Below are 18,226 nucleotides of genomic sequence, written 5' to 3'. Positions count from 1 at the left end.
ACTCAGATGTTGAATCTTGTTATGTTCATACAAATATTTACATGTTAAGTTTGCAGAAAATATATGCAGTTGACAGTGAGAGGACATTTCTTTTTTTTGCTGAGTTTATTTGGTACATGAAAACTTAAGCAAAAAAGTACATTCTATGTGCACTATGTCATCACTCACATTTGTTTTTAAATCCACAACAAGTCTTTTTGGTGGAAACACACCACTGGTGGGAAACTGCACAACTTTTCTTTTTGCTGATTTAAAGGCCCAGTGCAGTAAAATACATGACATTCCTATGTTTTATATGGGTGTACAAAACATTAGGAACCCCTTCCTAATATTGAGTTGCACTGCCTTTTGCCCTCAGAATAGCCTCAATTCGTCAGGACATGGACTCTACAAGGTGTCAAAGTCATTCCACAGGGATGCTGGCCCATGTTGACTCCAATGCTTCCCACAGTTGTGTCAAGTTGGCTGGAAGTCCTTTAGGCAGCAGTGTTGCAGTTCTTGAGACACTCAAACCGGTGCGCCTGGAACATACTACCATACACCTTCAAAGGAACTTAAATATTTTGTTTTGCCCATTCACCCTCTGAACGACACACATACGCAATCCATGTCTCAAGAATCCTTCTTTAACCTGTCTCCTCCCCTTCAGCTACACTGATTGAAGTGGATTCAAGTGACATCAATAAGAGATCATAGATTTCACCTGGACTGTCTATGTCATGTAAAGAGCAGGTGTTCCTAATGATGATAATGCTCTAATAGTGTAAGAGCTGTTTGAAAAGACCACCTGAAATGTCAGCCTGTTTAAGGGGGGGAGGGAGTTTTGTCCTGCCAGAGATGCATTCAGTTTGCTTAAATGATTGCTACGTTGCAGAACGGTTTGTACTGAAAGACACGTTTCCCCAAAAGGTTCTTGTATGTTATTTAACAGGCTTTGAGGTACATTTGCTCCCGTCAGGTATTTGTAGCGTGGTATGGCTTAAAGCAATACGTTATGTATTTTAAGGGCAGTGGCCATGCTGACAGCGTTCCCCAACCTACAAACTAACCCCTCCCCATTTTTTAACTGGTCATTCAGTACAGCACCGTTTCCATTCAATTGAATGTTCCAGAACGTAAACACATACTGAATGCATCCCTGATGACATCACCAGGCAGTAAATTATTTAATAGACCAATTAGAAAGAGTTCCAAAACTCTCTGCCAATAACAGCTAGTTTTATGTTTTCCCCTCCCTACTCAGACCACTCCCACACAGTCCTACATAACGAAATTCTTGCATGAGAAATTGCTCTTTGATAAGAAACTATTTTTGATTATTTTTGGCCATTTTAATTGAAAACAATCACAGTAAGGTACTTAATTGTTACTCAAATAATTTTATATTGAGATTAAAACAACTGCATTGGACCTTTAAGACCAATGTGACAAACACCATTTGTGTCCTAGATTGTTATTCTTTCTATATTGAGGTTATTCTATTTGGTATTATAACTTTAGAGTTCATGAACCATATAAGAAACAGAATGTAACCATTTATCTTTATTTGAAAAATTAAAATAAGGTGCTTTTATGTACAGAACAACAAAAACAACTGAAACAGTAGTGACGTATAATACAAAAAATACAGTTCACAACAGCTTTTTACATTGGCAGCTCAATTTACAAAACACTTTACATACAAACTTACAAGACATTTTGACACGAGTCAGAGAAACCTGGTGCACTGTCACATATAGAAGCCTTGACTGAAGTGGTTCTTCAAGTGACAGAGGTGCCTTACTGCAACTCAGTAGAAGCTTATAACTACAGTCTCAAAAACCTTATGCAAGTATATATCAATTTGGAGCGGTGATCAAACGAAAGAGATTTGTATCGTGCATGTCTGAACCTAGTATGCTAGATATTCAGGGTGATTTTGTTCTGCATTTTGCTAATGTATTATTGTTTAGATTTTAGATAACAACCACTTTACTCAACAGATCCAAGCTGCCATTTCTAAACTTTTGCAATGTTTGTAACAAAATACAAATCATACATTTTAAATGTTTCAGTTGTAAATATATATACACTACCTTTCAAAAGTTTGGGGTCAATTAGAAATGTCCTCGTTTTTGAAAGAAAAGCACATTTTTTGTCAATTAAAATAACATCAAATTGATCAGAAATACAGTGTAGACATTGTTAATGTTGTAAATGACTATTGTAGTTGGAAACAGCAGATTTCTTTTTATGGAATATATACATAGGCGTACAGTGGCCCATTATCAGCAACTATCACTTCTGTGTTCCAATGGCATATTGTGTTTGCCAATCCAAGTTTATAATTTTAAAAGGCTAATTTATCAATGGAAAACCCTTTTGCAATTAAGTTAGCACAGCTGAAAACTGACGTCCTGATTAGACTAGTTCAGTATCTGGAGCATCAGCATTTGTGGGTTCGATTACAGGCTCAAAATGGCCAGAAACAAAGACTTTCTTCTGAAACTCGTCAGTTTATTCTTGTTCTGAGAAATTAAGGCTATTCCATGCGAGAACACAGACACTGGACAGAGGAACTCTGCCTAGAAGGCCAGCATCCCGGAGTCGCCTCTTCACTGTTGACATTGAGACTGGTGTTTTGCGGGTACTATTTAATGAAGCTGCCAGTTGAGGACTTGTGAGGTGTCTTTCTCAAACTAGACCATCTAATGTACTTGTCCTCTTGCTCAGTTGTGCACCGGGGCTTCCCACTCCTCTTTCTGTTCTGGTTAGAGCCAGTTTGCGCTGTTCTGTGAAGGGAGTAGTACACAGCATTGTACAAGATCTTCCAGTTTCTTGGCAATTTATCACATGGAATAGGCTTCATTTCTCAGAACAAGAATAGACTGACGAGTTTCAGAAGAAAGGGCTTTGTTTCTGGCCATTTTGAGCCTGTAATCGAACCCACAAATGTTGATGCTCCAGATACTCAACTAGTCTACAGAAGGACAGTTTCATTGCTTCTTTAACAGTTTTCAGCTGTTTTCTAGGGTTTTCTAATGATCAATTAACCTTTTAAAATGATAAACTTGGATTAGCTAACACAATGTGCCATTGGAACACAGGACTGATGGCTGCTGATAATGGGTCTCTGTACGCCTATGTAGATATTCCATAAAAAATCTGCCGTTCCATCTATAATAGTCATTTACAACATTAACAATGTGTACACTGTATTTCTGATCAATTTGTTGTTATTTTAATGGACAAAAAAAATGTGCTTTTCTTTCAAAAACAAGGACATTTCTAAGTGACCCCAAACTTTTGAAAGGTAGTGTATATATTTTTTAATTTGACCTTTATTTAAATAGGCAAGTCAGTTAAGAACAAATTCTTATTTACAATGACGGCCTACCCCGGCAAAATTCGGACGACGCTGGGCCAATTGTGAGCCGCCCTATGGGACTCCCAATCACAGCCAGATGTGATACAGTCTGGAATTGAACCAGGGACTGTAGTGACACCTCTTGCACTGAGATGCAGTGACTTATACCACTGCGCCACTCAGGAGCATTTAAAGACAGCGTTGATTTAAAAAAAATGTATAGTCAAAAACAATGGTTTGCAATAGTGTCAACCCAGAAATACAAAGTGATTGAGGTTGAAGCCATTCTAAAATAATTATTTGTACAGATACTGATCATAATTTAAAGGCAGTCACTCAAAGTGTTTTAATAGTATTGTTGGGTATGCCCAGTACAGTTCTACAGTCTATTCTGTCGTACCTATCATGCAGGTGATGCTGCTGCTACCTGGTTGTCCATGTGATTGAGTAATGTCACAAGGTCATGAGTACACATTTTAGAACCCCAAGAGGCACAACTCTTGATTCCTGAATTTAGCTTGAAGGCATGAAAAAAATCCATTGAATATGTATTACATCATTCTCAACAAAACCCCCATCCGTGTTCCAAACTAAGGCTTTCCAATATCCTGTGCAAAAACAACGCATTTTGAGTCAAGATTTTAGCTGGTTCTGCACTTTGACCGCAATGATACAACTTTCACTAGTCCACTCAACTACAATACAAATGTACATTATATACACTCTGCCACCACGGCAGTCCTTTAGCAGTATGCTTTTTTCACAGCTACTTTGTCAAAAATTGTGAAATTGTAAGGCCCTTGTACAAATGTCAATAAACTTAAATAAGACAACATTGTTTTACTTACAATTATTCCAAAACTATTTCTATCACTACATTCTACAACGCAATGTTGCAAGAGTTTACCATAATTTTGCACTGACATAGCTACATCTTTGGAATATGAAATCTATATTCTTAAATTGTGCATTTAGAATTATTGTATCTTTCCAATCTTGAACAGCTGAAAACGTATATCTGTTATTAGGTAATGCCTCAATGAAAGCCCTTGCTTTTGGATTATTATTTATGCAGGTTCCATCCTTTCACAATATCAGTTTACTTTTGTTTTTTAAAAGACATTCCTCCATTGACTGGTCCATAACTGCTGTGAAAGCCTTGGCTCCATATTAGTAAAACCCAGTTTACAGTCATTAGTGTCATTAAACCAGAGGTGATGTTGGTAACTATGGCAGCTTTCATATACACTGAATGGCTACATTATGAATGGTTTGATACATACTATTTGATACATGCTGAATCAGTCAGGCCCATTAAACATAAAACATTGATTTGACATGACAGTTGTGTTGGAAAGGATGAAAACAGAATACACATTTTAAAAAGGTTATTTTTGGCACAACATAAATGAACACAGAGCATGGTTTCCTCTGGGTGTGTGAGTCACAATCATCAACACCAAGAGCTCCATACTCCACTGGCTGACTCTGTTGTGTTGCCACACTCTACATGTGGTTCTTCTAACCTCTGCTGTCTACTAGCCTCTGAATCACAGGGCCAGGAAAGAGTTATCTAAGCAACATGGTGAACAGGTTTTTATACAGTCTCAGCCCACATTAACTTGGTGTCTGAAGGACTTGGTGTCTGAAGGAATCAGTTTCTGACTGACAAACTGAACTAGTCAGCATTTTATACTGGGATCTCAGCCTAGCTACAACAACTCCAGGCCTAGTGATAGCCTCTCTCTCATCCCCTGCCGCTATGCTACAGAAAGGGCACAAAATCTTTTGCATACTAAATTATATGTGAGTATAATGCCTCTGATTCTCAATAATCAAGATTGTGCGGACACCTATGAGCCTGCACAGTCTCAAAATGAGATTCTCTTTTGGTCTGACCTTGCACCCCACTTCACATTATGTGCTTTGCATAATCTGTTGGCTCCATAATGAATAATATGTTAATACCTGGTCTCGGGTCTTCCCCAATGTCAGAGGAACGCTTCAACCCTGTCAGTCGTACACATAACTTACATGCTGACCAAACCGGACGCGCGCACGTTGATTTTGTTCACCCACACCAGAAGCGATCAGGACACACAGGTTGAAATATCAAAACAAACTCTGAACCAATTATATTCATTTCGGGACAGGTCGAAAAGCATTAAACATTTATGGCTATTTAGCTAGCTAGCTTGCTGTTGCTAGCTAATTTGTCCTGGGATATAAACATTGGTTTGTTATTTTAGATTAAACGCACAAGGTCCTCTACTCCAACAATTAATCCACAGATAAAATGGTAAACTGAATTCCTTTCTCGTCATCTCTCCTCCTTTCTCAGGCTTCTTCTTATTTTGGATTTAATATGGCGGTTGGCAACCAACTTCAAGGTGCATTACTACAACCTACCGGAGTGTAGACCTAAGTTCATCTTTCAATCACCCACGTGGGTATATGCTTCTAAAAACCTATGAGGAGATGGGAGAGGCTGGACTTGCAGCGCGTTGAGCGTCACAAATAGATTTCTATTTTAGCGCCTGGCCGTGCAGACGGTCGCTGACACCAGCGAGCAGTGTGGGTGCAATGATTGAATAACATGTATGTGTACATTTATTTTGCAACGCTCGCACACGCGATGTATCCTGTCTGGTCAGCATGTTAGGCACCATATCCTCCAATACCTTTGGATGTACAAACCCCATCTGTACTACTCTCCATTTGGGGGGATAGTGTTGCTTTCTCTCTTTCCTCCTTCACAAGACATGTTAGTCATTCAAGTCTTGACTTCATCTCTAAGCTCCTGGTAGAGCAGAGCAGAGAACCTGGACAACAACACCTCTCCAGTATTATGTTATTCTGTTGTGTGCTCTTTTTCCACACCTCATGCCAGGTGGTCCCTACCTCTTTCATTCCTTCCTCATTGGTTTCTCTCCATGTCTCTCTGGGATGGTCAGCCCTTTCTTGACCAGTGGATTCCATTCTAATGGTCTGTCTGGTCTGTCTGGTTATGCTGCACTAAGGTCGCTCTAAGGTCATCCACAGTTTAAACTGCTTTGAATTAATAGCTGATAGACTGCTGTTATAACTAAGTCATCAGTGAAAGGTCTATTGATCTACTTACTATAGTGTTTGAATTAGAGGCTGTTTGTTATTCTACTATCATTCTCAGTGTAGGGCTAAGCGCACACTAACTGTGGATGTAGGTAGGAGAGTTAAGGGTCAGCTGTGGACCCATAGAGTATCTCTCTACTTTCAATGCAATGCCAACAGAACATTTGGACGGACTGAGTGGCAATGCATAAAAACAACATGACTGAATCATATAAAAACTGTTACAGAAGGACAATTTCAGCTGTATGTGTCCTATGTCCACCATAACCATCATTCCACAGCTTCAATAGTCTGAAGGCAATCTGTATCAGCTTCCTCTTCATTGTGCTTCAGGTGCACTAGAGAAAGAGGAGTGACAACAAGGAAATGAGAACTGACCACAGGGACAAAATGAAAAAGACAAAAGTGCAAAAGCAGTGTAATGAAATGTCCCTCTGCAAAGAAGTTAACATTTTTCAGTGTTCCTTCTGTGTTTTTATTTTATTTTAAGTCCCTCTTTTCTTATGGCTAATAGTTAATCACTCCACATTAGAGTTTTATCTCCTGCTCAAGTTGATCAAAGCCGTCCTCACACAATGGAATCTTTGATCTCTGAGCCCAGTCTCACCCGAGGCCGCGGGCAGATGGGCGAGATCTCTACAGTGCTCTCCTTCAAGTTCAGAGGCCTCTTTTCTGACTCTGAGAAGCTCTTGCTGTTGTCTGGTGATGAGCACTCATGTGGCGGTGTGCTGCAGATGTAGTTGTCATTGAGGGTCTGGTAACCCTTGTGGTCTGACACAGAGGCTGGCACTGTGCTGTTGCCATTCAGAGGCAAGTTCTCCGCCGGATTCCCCACTAGCCTGGGTTTCTTCTGCTGCATGTTGGGGCACTCGCCCTCCTTCAGCATGGACTTCATGCGGTCGTGGTTCCTGTAGACCGCAAATAGGGAGAAGACCACCAGGGAGAAGCCCAGCAGGGCACACACAACGATGAGCTCGTTCCAGTAGGTCTTGGTGTTGATCTGTGGGGAGCGGGTCTCTCCAGGTAGGATGATTGGCTCCTCCTGTGGGACCAGAGGGGTGCGTGAGCGGCCAATGACGGTGGTGCTCTCCTGCCTGGCCTCTCCCCTAACACAGTAGTTGGCCAGGAGTTGCCTGAAGCCCTCCTCTACTGACCAGCACTCATAGGTCTCCTGTCTGTCAGCCTGGGCCACCACTACTAGACCTCCCTCAGGACTGGGGTACAGGAAGTGACCTGCACCCTCACTGTACTCCCACTTCCTCTCAGCCAGGTTGGAGCGCAGCTTACAGGGCAGCACTTTGAACATGTTGGCTGGGATCATTATCACCTGGCATGAAGACATCCCTGCAGACAACAAGAAAAAGGGCTTTATTATTTTTCATTTGTGAAAGCAAGTCCATCTTAGGTAGATTAAACAAACTGCATTATTATATCAGTATGGTAGCTGAGTAGGACTGCGATGAGAATGAACACATTAAATAAGCTTGGAATTGATAATCATGGTAGGGAACATTGGAATAAAATGTTCTTCGAATTGTAAATGCAGCAGTTCCAGAGTAGAGCACAGTGGTACAGTTTAGAGCTGAGATGATTTAATCCAGCAGGAACTGATGGAATGGTACAGTACTTACGTGTGGGTGGGGGTTTAGCAAAGCGAGGGCTGGGCTGTGTCTTGTTGCAGATAACGGATGTGTCTGCCTCGTCCACGTCCTGCTGCCAGTGGCTGAGAACACAGACACAATGGTAAATCAGACAAATGGGTGTCTCAGAACCGCTCAGAATGTCTAACTGACAATCTACACATAGCAGGTCTTTACAGACTACAGCACGTACTGTAAGCAGACAGCATTGAGCATTATCCTGTATTGTCACTTTTTCTTTGGTGTGCTTTAATGTCCCAAAAGGTTATCAGTCATTATGAGAGCTTAGCATCGAACTAGTTTATACCATTATCTGGTATCATGCTAATACAAGGCTAGTATCTCTTTGATGAGCAACACCTACATGTCCATGAGAGGACCATATAAATGTAATGTATGGTGGCTGGTGGTCTGGGGGAAACATACTTATCTAGTCCACCCAGCCTGACATTCAGACACTGCCTCCCTTCCCAGGCACAGTAAGGGTCCCTGGACAGGACACACTCTCCACAGCTCTGGTAGTTGGAGCAGTTAGCCACCGGGACCTCCACCAGGCCAGAGTAGGAGGACACAAACAGCAGGCCCTGTAGTGGAGAGACCACCAGACCGTCAGTCAGGGGCCAGGGAGGAATAGGTATCTGGGTCTCATATTAGCAGACATTTACCTCTCTCTAAAACAATGTCAACACCGTACCCTTGACGAACCCAATGCTGAAGGAACAAACCGAGTAACAATACAGAGTAACACAGGACCTCATTTTTTTCAATTCCCCTGAGAGGAAGTTGCATGCAATTATCTCAATGAACGTGAGCTGAGCTACCCTTTAGGCTCCGGCTCTCTTCACAGCTCATGAGACCCCTAAACTGCCAGTGCTGACATTTAGTGAGCTCATTATTACTCCCACTATGAGGACATGCTCCAAAAATAAACAGATTTCTTTCTCTGTACTGTACCTTTTCAGAGTCCAGTTCAATGTGCTGTACAGGCTGGGGGTCAGTGAAAAGCATAATCTCTTCAATGATGTGCATCTTGTTGTTGACATTAATGGCTTTGTGGAGTCTTCCATCATCTGCCAGAGACATATGATAGAGCAGTGGATGGTTAATGTCTGCTATAGCTCTGCCTCTCATACAGAAGAGGAAAGGGGAGAGGTTCTGACGGCTGAGGCGGTTTACAGTACAGTACCTGTTCCAATGAAGAGCACATTGTAGTGTTTGTGGATGGCCTGGACCCGGTGGACAGCTATCTGGGTGTAGCGGACGCTGCGTTTCAGCAGGAGGGGCTGGCTGCGGATCACACTGTCCATCAGGAAGTGGTCCTTGACGAAGTTCAGTACCTTGTCAGGCATATGCAAAGAGGAGGAGATGCCCTGCTCCCGGGCTGCGTTAGTGATGCACTGTGGAGAGAACACAGGGAGTCTCATAAGCACACACTGGGCAACAATACACACTACACAAGCTTACTACTACCCCCTGCCTATCCTCATAAATATGTGTTTGTATCCTTCAGTTGATGATTTGATTTGATGTGTCCGTGATAAGTCTGCCAGGAAATTAAAGCAGCCGTAGCAGTGGCAGCTTTGATAACATCAGAACATCAGGCCTTCTGGGAAGAAGGCTGCTTGTGACAGCAGAGAGACAGATAGCTGGTTAATCACTGATGTTCAGTCCAGATTGCTGATGTGTCTGAGAGGCAGGCTAGAACACATCCAATCTGCAAACACGTGGTTGGGCTTAGTATAGCCTACTGCAGGTTACTTATACCAGTGGTTCCCAACCAGGGGTACTAGGACTTACTTGGCCTATCCACAGGGGATACTTGAGAAGACTCATGAGATCATAGGCCTACTGGTAAAATACACATGAGGGGGTACTTCAGGGGTACTCCAGGCAGAGCAAAATTCAGTTGGTGGTACGGTAACCGAAAAAGGTTGGGAACCACTGACTTATACTGTGTAAGCTGCCCAGCAGAGGGCAGTGGTAACTCACCGCTCCAGGCCGTGGATCAAGGATAGGGTGGTTGTAGGTGTACCACTGCTGGGTCTCCCGGTTGACCTCACGGTAACGGCCACTGAAGGCCCTCTCCACCTGGTCCATGGTGAAGGCACACACTGCTGAGCTGCCAGAGGCCCCTTTATACCTGGGAAAACACCACACAGCAGTGAGGCTACAGCATGTTCCTCTTTCCTAAAATGATCCTATTATTTACTCTGACAGTAGTGCTGAACTAATACAGTGCCTTGCAAATGTATTCATCCCCTTTGGCGTTGTTCCTATTTTGTTGCATTACAACTTGTAATTTAAATTGAGTACATATACACCTGTTCTGAAAGGCCCCAGAGTCTGCAACACCACTAAGCAAGGGTCATCAACAAGCAAGTGGCACCATGAAGACCAAGGAGCTCTCCAAACAGGTCAGGGACAAAGTTGGGGAGAAGTACAGATCAGCGTTGGGTTATAAAAAAATATCAGAAACTTTAAACATCCCATGGAGCACCATTAAATCCATTATACATTTTTTTAAAGAATATGGCACCACAACAAATCTGCCAAGAGAGGGCCGCCCACCAAAACTCAAGGACCAGGCAAGGAGGGCATTAATCAGAGAGGTAACAAAGAGACCAATGATAACCCTGAAGGAGCTGCAAAGCTCCACAGTGGAGATTGGCGTATCTGTCCATAGGACCACTTTAAGCCGTACACTCCAAAGAGCTGGGCTTTATGGAAGACTGGCCAGAAAAAAGTCATTGCTTAAAGAAAAAAATAAGCAAACACATTTGGTGTTTGTCAAAAGGCATGTGTGAGACTCCCCAAACATAGGGAAGAAGGTAGTCTGGTCAGATGAGACAAAAATGTAGCTTTTTGGCCATCAAGGAAAATGTTATGTCTGGCGCAAACCCAACACCTCTCATCACCCAGAGAACATCATCCCAGTGAAGCATGGTGGTGGCAGCATCATGCTGTGTGGATGTTTTTCATCGGCGGGACTGGTCAGAATTGAAGGAATGATGGATGGCGCTAAATACAGGGATATTCTTGAGAGAAACCTGTTTCAGTCTTCGAGAGATTTGAAACTGGGACGGAGGTTCACTTTCCAGCAGGACAATGACCCTAAGCATACTACTAAAGCAACACTTGAGTGGTTTAAGGGGAAACATTTAAATGTCTTGGAATTGCCTAATCAATGCCCAGACCTCCATCCAATTGAGAATCTGTGGTATGACTTAATAAATCTTCTTAGGGATAGCCCCCTTTTTTCCAATTTTAATTCCAGGTTGTAAGGCAACAAAAATGCCAAGTGGGGTGAATACTTTCGCAAGCCAATGTATGCAGTACTTGATCAATAATGTCTCAAATACACCATAGACGAACAGAAGGAATGGAAATGTGGCTGTTTGGCCATGACTGGGTCAATAATAATGTGCTATAAACTGACAGTGAGTTGTTGTTGTATGGAGAAATGTTTAATGTGGAGATGAGTGAAATATCAACTCAAACACAGAAGCTTTCATTATCCAAATCAATGGGCTTATACACTCTTGCATGCTGTATAAGTGATAATGTCCTCACCACTGTGAAGTAAAGACCCCGTAGAACACAGTGTTCTTCCAGTCTTCTGGGCTGGGTGTCAACACAAACATGTCCTGGATGATGTTGAAGGGGAAGCCATCATCAGGCAGTGAACACAGGAGCTGGGCTTTAAGGAAGGTGGTCCATTTCTTCTGCAGCACCCTCTCTCCTCCTTTGTCACCCTGTAATACAATGAGAGCTCTGTTACATGGACCCTCAGTCATAGTAACCCAGTGTCCAGTAGAGGGCACAAGCATGTATGTGTAAACTGTAAAAGTAGTGGAAATGGTGAGAATGCATTATAATCCCTACTGCAATAAACACGCGTCTGAATGATAACATGGCAACCAATTACCCTAAAATTATTCTACACCCTGTTGTTTACCCCAAAACTAAACAAACAATGTAAACAAACAAGGCACTGTTTGAATTGACTTAAATGAGAAACAATAATCCTATAGTGAAACCACCAGACTGAGTACAACAGATTGTGGACATAATACACATCGCCCCTGGGTCAATAGAATTCTAGGTCAAGAAAACAATATAAGACATCACAACTGGATGAGAGGAGAACACTGGGGGCACTGGGGAAGCCAAATGCTTTTCAATGAGAGAGAGGAAAAAGGACACTGCTCACACACAATGACTCTCCACTGACACTACAATTCTCTGAACCTGTGCCTGTGACACTACCCTGCCTGGTGGGTGGGGTCATCTATGGGAGCATGATACCGGGTTGGCTTGCGATGCAAATATAGCAGCACAACTTTTCCATTAAGAAATGTAATGTCTATACTTTTCACAGATAGTTGGTTGTACAGGAATTGTGTGGGGACATGCAATTGAAAAAATATACACTGCTCAAAAAAATAAAGGGAACACTTAAACAACACAATGTAACTCCAAGTCAATCACACTTCTGTGAAATCAAACTGTCCACTTAGGAAGCAACACTGATTGACAATAAATTTCACATGCTGTTGTGCAAATGGAATAGACAACAGGTGGAAATTATAGGCAATAAGCAAGACACCCCCAATAAAGGAGTGGTTCTGCAGGTGGTGACCATAGACCACTTCTCAGTTCCTATGCTTCCTGGCTGATGTTTTGGTCACTTTTGAATGCTGGCGGTGCTTTCACTCTAGTGGTAGCATGAGACGGAGTCTACAACCCATACAAGTGGCTCAGGTAGTGCAGCTCATCCAGGATGGCACATCAATGCGAGCTGTGGCAAGAAGGTTTGCTATGTCTGTCAGCGTAGTGTCCAGAGCATGGAGGCGCTACCAGGAGACAGGCCAGTACATCAGGAGACGTGGAGGAGGCCGTAGGAGGGCAACAACCCAGCAGCAGGACCGCTACCTCCGCCTTTGTGCAAGGAGGAGCAGGAGGAGCACTGCCAGAGCCCTGCAAAATGACCTCCAGCAGGCCACAAATGTGCATGTGTCTGCTCAAACTGTCAGAAACAGACTCCATGAGGGTGGTATGAGGGCCCGACGTCCACAGGTGAGGGTTGTGCTTAAAAGCCCAACACCGTGCAGAACGTTTGGCATTTGCCAGAGAACACCAAGATTGGCAAATTCGCCACTGGCGCCCTGTGCTCTTCACAGATGAAAGCAGGTTCACACTGAGCACGTGACAGATGTGACAGAGTCTGGAGACGCCGTGGAGAACGTTCTGCTGCCTGCAACATCCTCCAGCATGACTGGTTTGGCGGTGGGTCAGTCATGGTGTGGGGTGGCATTTCCTTGGGGGGCCGCACAGCCCTCCATGTGCTCGCCAGTGGTAGCCTGACTGCCATTAGGTACCGAGATGAGATCCTCAGACCCCTTGTGAGACCATATGCTGGTGCGGTTGGCCCTGGGTTCCTCCTAATGCAAGACAATGCTAGACCTCATGTGGCTGGAGTGTGTCAGCAGTTCCTGCAAGAGGAAGGCATTGATGCTATGGACTGGCCCGCCCGTTCCCCAGACCTGAATCCAATTGAGCACATCTGGGACCTCATGTCTCGCTCCATCCACCAACGCTACGTTGCACCACAGACTGTCCAGGAGTTGGTGGATGCTTTAGTCCAGGTCTGGGAGGAGATCCCTCAGGAGACCATCCGCCACCTCATCAGGAGCATGCCCAGGCATTGTAGGGAGGTCATACAGGCACGTGGAGGCCACACAACACTACTGAGCCTCATTTTGACTTGTTTTAAGGACATTACATCAAAGTTAGATCAGCCTGTAGTGTGGTTTTCCACTTTAATTTTGAGTGTGACTCCAAATCCAGACCTCCATGGGTTGATAAATTGGATTTCCATTGATTATTTTTGTGTGATTTTGTTGTCAGCACATTCAACTATGTAAAGAAAAAAGTATTTAATAAGATTATTTCTTTCATTCAGATCTAGGATGTGTTGTTTAAGTGTTCCCTTTATTTTTTTGAGCAGTGTATATAATTTGTCTGTTTACATACACTTGAGTCTGTGGCTCGGATTGCAGCAATTATTCAAATTCGTGTCTGGGACATAGATCTAAGGAGATTGAAAAGGCTGAGGGAGCAACGGTAAGTCATCTTCACAGAACACTGTTCAGAGGACTAAAAAGAAACATAAAGAAGTCTAAGTCTACATAACCCAGAGCCCTTTAACATGTGCCTTCGTCCGAGTCCCCGTCAGCCCAACATTAATTAGAGGAAATGACATCGCTGAATGGGAAAGGGAAATGACACGTGACTAATGCTGAGTTTCTGAAGCAATTACTTGCTGTAGTAACCCAGCCAGATAATGAGCTACATACAGTATATTCCCTGCTCTGCTCCCCCTGGTCTACCTAGTTATTATTTTATACTAGAGAGAGTGTGTACCTAAAGTCTCCTCCTGAATATTGGACAGAAAGCACTCAATTTATTAACCCCTTACATAAGCCTCTCTTTCCAACACAGATGCACAGATGTACAATTTTAAGAGTTTCAATAGTACCAAAGCTTTTTGTGTTTTTCTGTTTTCCACAAAGCCATATATTATTCCATAGCTGGCCTCACTGGAGCAGAACTTCTACTCTAAACACCTGAATAAACATCAGAGATAGTCAACTAAAGACGGAGAGAGAGATGGACTTTAAGTAATGGAAGATGCTGATGAGGAATACGCAGTATTGGTGGATCTTTCTATAAATAATGGGGCCAATGTGTGACATTGGGATATATTTTTCAAAACGGTTTGAAACAAAAATAAAAGCATTTTCATGCAGTTCAACATGTGTAATTAGAGGAATAAAAGTGAATATATGAAAATTGGCCCATAACTCCACCAATACAACAACAAAGACCTAGGATGATACATTCTTTAAAACCTGTTGGGTCTAGGGGGCAGCATTTGCACGTCTGGATAAAAAAAATGTACCCGATTTAATCTGGTTACTAATCCTACCCAGTAACTAGAATATGCATATACTTATTATATATGGATAGAAAACACTCTAAAGTTTCCAAAACTGTTTGAATGGTGTCTGTGAGTATAACAGAACTCATTTGGCAGGCAAAACCCTGAGACATTTTCTGACAGGAAGTGGATACCTGATGTGTTGTATTGACTTTAAACCTATCCCATTGAAAAACACAGGGGTTTAGGAATATTTTGGCACTTCCTATTGCTTCCACTAGATGTCACCAGCCTTTACAAAGTGTTTTGAGTCTTCTGGAGGGAGATCTGACCGAACAAGAGCCATGGAACGGTGATGTCCCATTAGACACCTGGCGCGCTACTTCATGTTGGGTACCCTCGTTCCAATACGTTATAAAAGACTATGCATTCGTCCACCTTGAATATTATTCATGTTCTGGTTAAAAAGGCCCTAATGATTTATGCTATACAACGTTTGACATGTTTGAACGAACGGAAATATATTTTTTCCCCTCGTTCATGACGAGAAGTCCGGCTGGCTTACATCATGTGCTAACGAGACGGAGATTTTTGGACATAAATGATGAGCTTTTTTGAACAAAACTACATTCGTTATGGACCTGTGATACCTGGAAGTGACATCTGATGAAGAGAATCAAAGGTAATGGATTATTTACATAGTATTTTCGATTTTAGATCTCCCCAACATGACGTCTAGTCTGTATCGCAACGCGTATTTTTCTGGGCACAGTGCTCAGATTATTGCAAAGTGTGATTTCCCAGTAAGGTTATTTTTAAATCTGGCAAGTTGATTGCGTTCAAAAGATGTAAATCTATAATTCTTTAAATGACAATATAATATTTTACCAATGTTTTCTAATTTTAATTATTTAATTTGTGACGCTGACTTGACTGCCGGTTATTGGAGGGAAACGATTTCCTCAACATCAATGCCATAGTAAAACGCTGTTTTTGGATATAAATATCAACTTGATAGAACTAAAAATGCATGCATTGTCTAACATAATGTCCTAGGAGTGTCATCTGATGGAGATTGTAAAAGGTTAGTGTATCATTTTAGCTGGTTTTATGGTTTTGGTGACCCTGTCTTTGACTTGACAAAACATTACACACAACTCTTGTAAATGTACTGTCCTAACATACTCTAAATTTATGCTTTCGCCGTAAAACCTTTTTGAAATCGTAAAACGTGGTTAGATTAAGGAGATGTTTATCTTTCAAATGGTGTAACATAGTTGTATTTTTGAAAAATTTGAATTTTGACATTTATTTGGATTCAAATTTGCCGCTCTTGAAATGCACCTGCTGTTGATGGAGTGCACCACGGGTGGCACGCTAGCGTCCCACCTAGCCCCAAGCAGGGTTCATACAGATATTGATGAGTCAAATTCAAGGACTTTCAGGAACTTCTGTAATTTTCAAGGACCTCAATGCAATTGTATAATTTATATAATTGTACATATAGGGCCTAATATAGAGGCCAAACAAGCAAGTAGGGCACTACCACTTCAAGATTTGTTTTTCAGAGCTTGCCAAAGCATTGATATTCAAATTATTATTACATTCTAAAATCTGTGTGAATAATGTGGACATTGTCTGACTAAATAGATTGGATGCATGCATGTCAATTTTTCTGTAGCCTATGTGGCCGACGCAGGCATACAGTAAGCCTATAAAGCCATGAATAGCGGTAGCATTAATCTCACCATCTCTGTTTTTATCATGAGAAAGTGACCAAAAACCAGGTTCCTTTTTTAATGAAAGGATTTGTATGGAAAGCCAAGTTGAAGATGTCGTCCTCATAATAACCGCATGTGATTTTACCGCAACAGAGTAGCGCAACACCCTTCAATTGAAGGGCTGGAAACAAACTAAAGCGGCCACATCTCTCACCAAATTGTATACAAAATGAAATTACGGATAATTATAAGCAGGGGCGTGTATTCATGAATGCCTAGGGAAGCCAGGCTTCCCCAAAATAATACCAAGAAAAAAAGGCAAAAACATAAAATAATGTATATTTTATCTCTCTGTGTTTGATCATTTTCCTTCAATTCGCAAGAGGCTGAATGTACTTCACCAGATAAAGGATCCGAGTGAGGGAAACAGCGCCCATCTGTCTCTGTATTTGTAGCCCATCTATCTGATGCTGTCTGGTCAAAAAGAGTATGATATTGTTGCCACCTGTAGCATTGAATGCAAGGGGGCATTTGGCCTCCCTTGGTAAAAAGTATAAAATATTAGCCAATCAGCGTTGAGCTAAACTGAGCGAGCGAAACTGTGAATGGTCCTGGTGCACCAAAAAAAGTGTCAAGGGAAGACAGTTTGGATTTGGCTCCACACCAATTGGAATATGCATGTCAAATCTCTCATTGCTCAAAGTAGAAGAGAGATTGACTTCATCACTACTTATTATTGTAAGAAGTATTGACATGTTGAATGCTACTAGCTGTCTGTTTTAAACTACTAGCTCACAGCACGGACACCCATGCATACCCCACAAGACATGCCACAAGTCCAGAACAGACTATGGGAGGCGCACAGTACTACATAGAGCCATGGCTACATTGAAGTCTATTCCACATCAAGTAATTCACGCAAGCAGTAAAATCAGATTTAAAAAACAGTGAGGACTATGGAACAGCGATGACTGTGGAGTCACACACATGGGTACAAACACACACATACATACAAACACACATAACATACACACTATACACACACACTATACACACACATAACATACACACTATACACACGCACACCTTGATTGTGTGTTGTAGTAGAGTAGTGGCCGGAGGGCACACATTTAATGTATTGTGAAATCTGTTGTAAAATGTATTTAAATGTATACACATTTTATTATAATGTTTATTACTGCCTTCACTTTTGCTGTAACCCAGGAAGAGTATCTGCTGCCTTGGCAGGAACTAATGGGGATCGCTAATAAATACAAATACAAATCACATGAAAAACCAAACATCACTGACTGAAAAAACTTGAATTGATGCATCTCGTTGTGTTGTAGTCCTCCAGTGGCTAGCTAGCTAGCTAAAATTGTACCTTTCCATTAGCCATGGATGGAGATGCAGTGCCTTCGGAAAGTATTTAGACCCCTTGACTTGTTCCACATTTTGTTAGGTTACA

At 42.1% G+C, this 18,226-nt stretch overlaps 1 protein-coding gene across 2 annotated transcripts in view; it reads right to left on the bottom strand.

The window, feature by feature from the left end:
* Positions 1-4,399: 4,399 nt before the first annotated feature.
* The window catches only part of LOC106561177 (semaphorin-4B), a 99,181-nt gene continuing 85,354 nt past the window's right edge, over positions 4,400-18,226 (bottom strand). For both annotated transcript variants that reach the window (XM_014124850.2, XM_014124849.2), the window contains exons 9-15: positions 11,668-11,849; positions 10,087-10,237; positions 9,284-9,494; positions 9,052-9,167; positions 8,524-8,681; positions 8,089-8,180; positions 4,400-7,801 (exon numbers count right to left, since the gene is read on the bottom strand). In XM_014124850.2, coding sequence (XP_013980325.1) covers positions 7,026-7,801; positions 8,089-8,180; positions 8,524-8,681; positions 9,052-9,167; positions 9,284-9,494; positions 10,087-10,237; positions 11,668-11,849 — 1,686 coding nt within the window. In that variant the 3' untranslated portion in view covers positions 4,400-7,025. The remainder of the gene's footprint in view (positions 7,802-8,088; positions 8,181-8,523; positions 8,682-9,051; positions 9,168-9,283; positions 9,495-10,086; positions 10,238-11,667; positions 11,850-18,226) is intronic.

The sequence above is a fragment of the Salmo salar genome, chromosome ssa10 (genome assembly GCF_905237065.1).
Source record: "Salmo salar chromosome ssa10, Ssal_v3.1, whole genome shotgun sequence".
Lineage (NCBI taxonomy): Eukaryota > Metazoa > Chordata > Actinopteri > Salmoniformes > Salmonidae > Salmo > Salmo salar.
The sequence above is the reverse complement of the archived record's forward strand: the minus strand, read 5'-3'. Positions and strand labels throughout refer to the sequence as shown.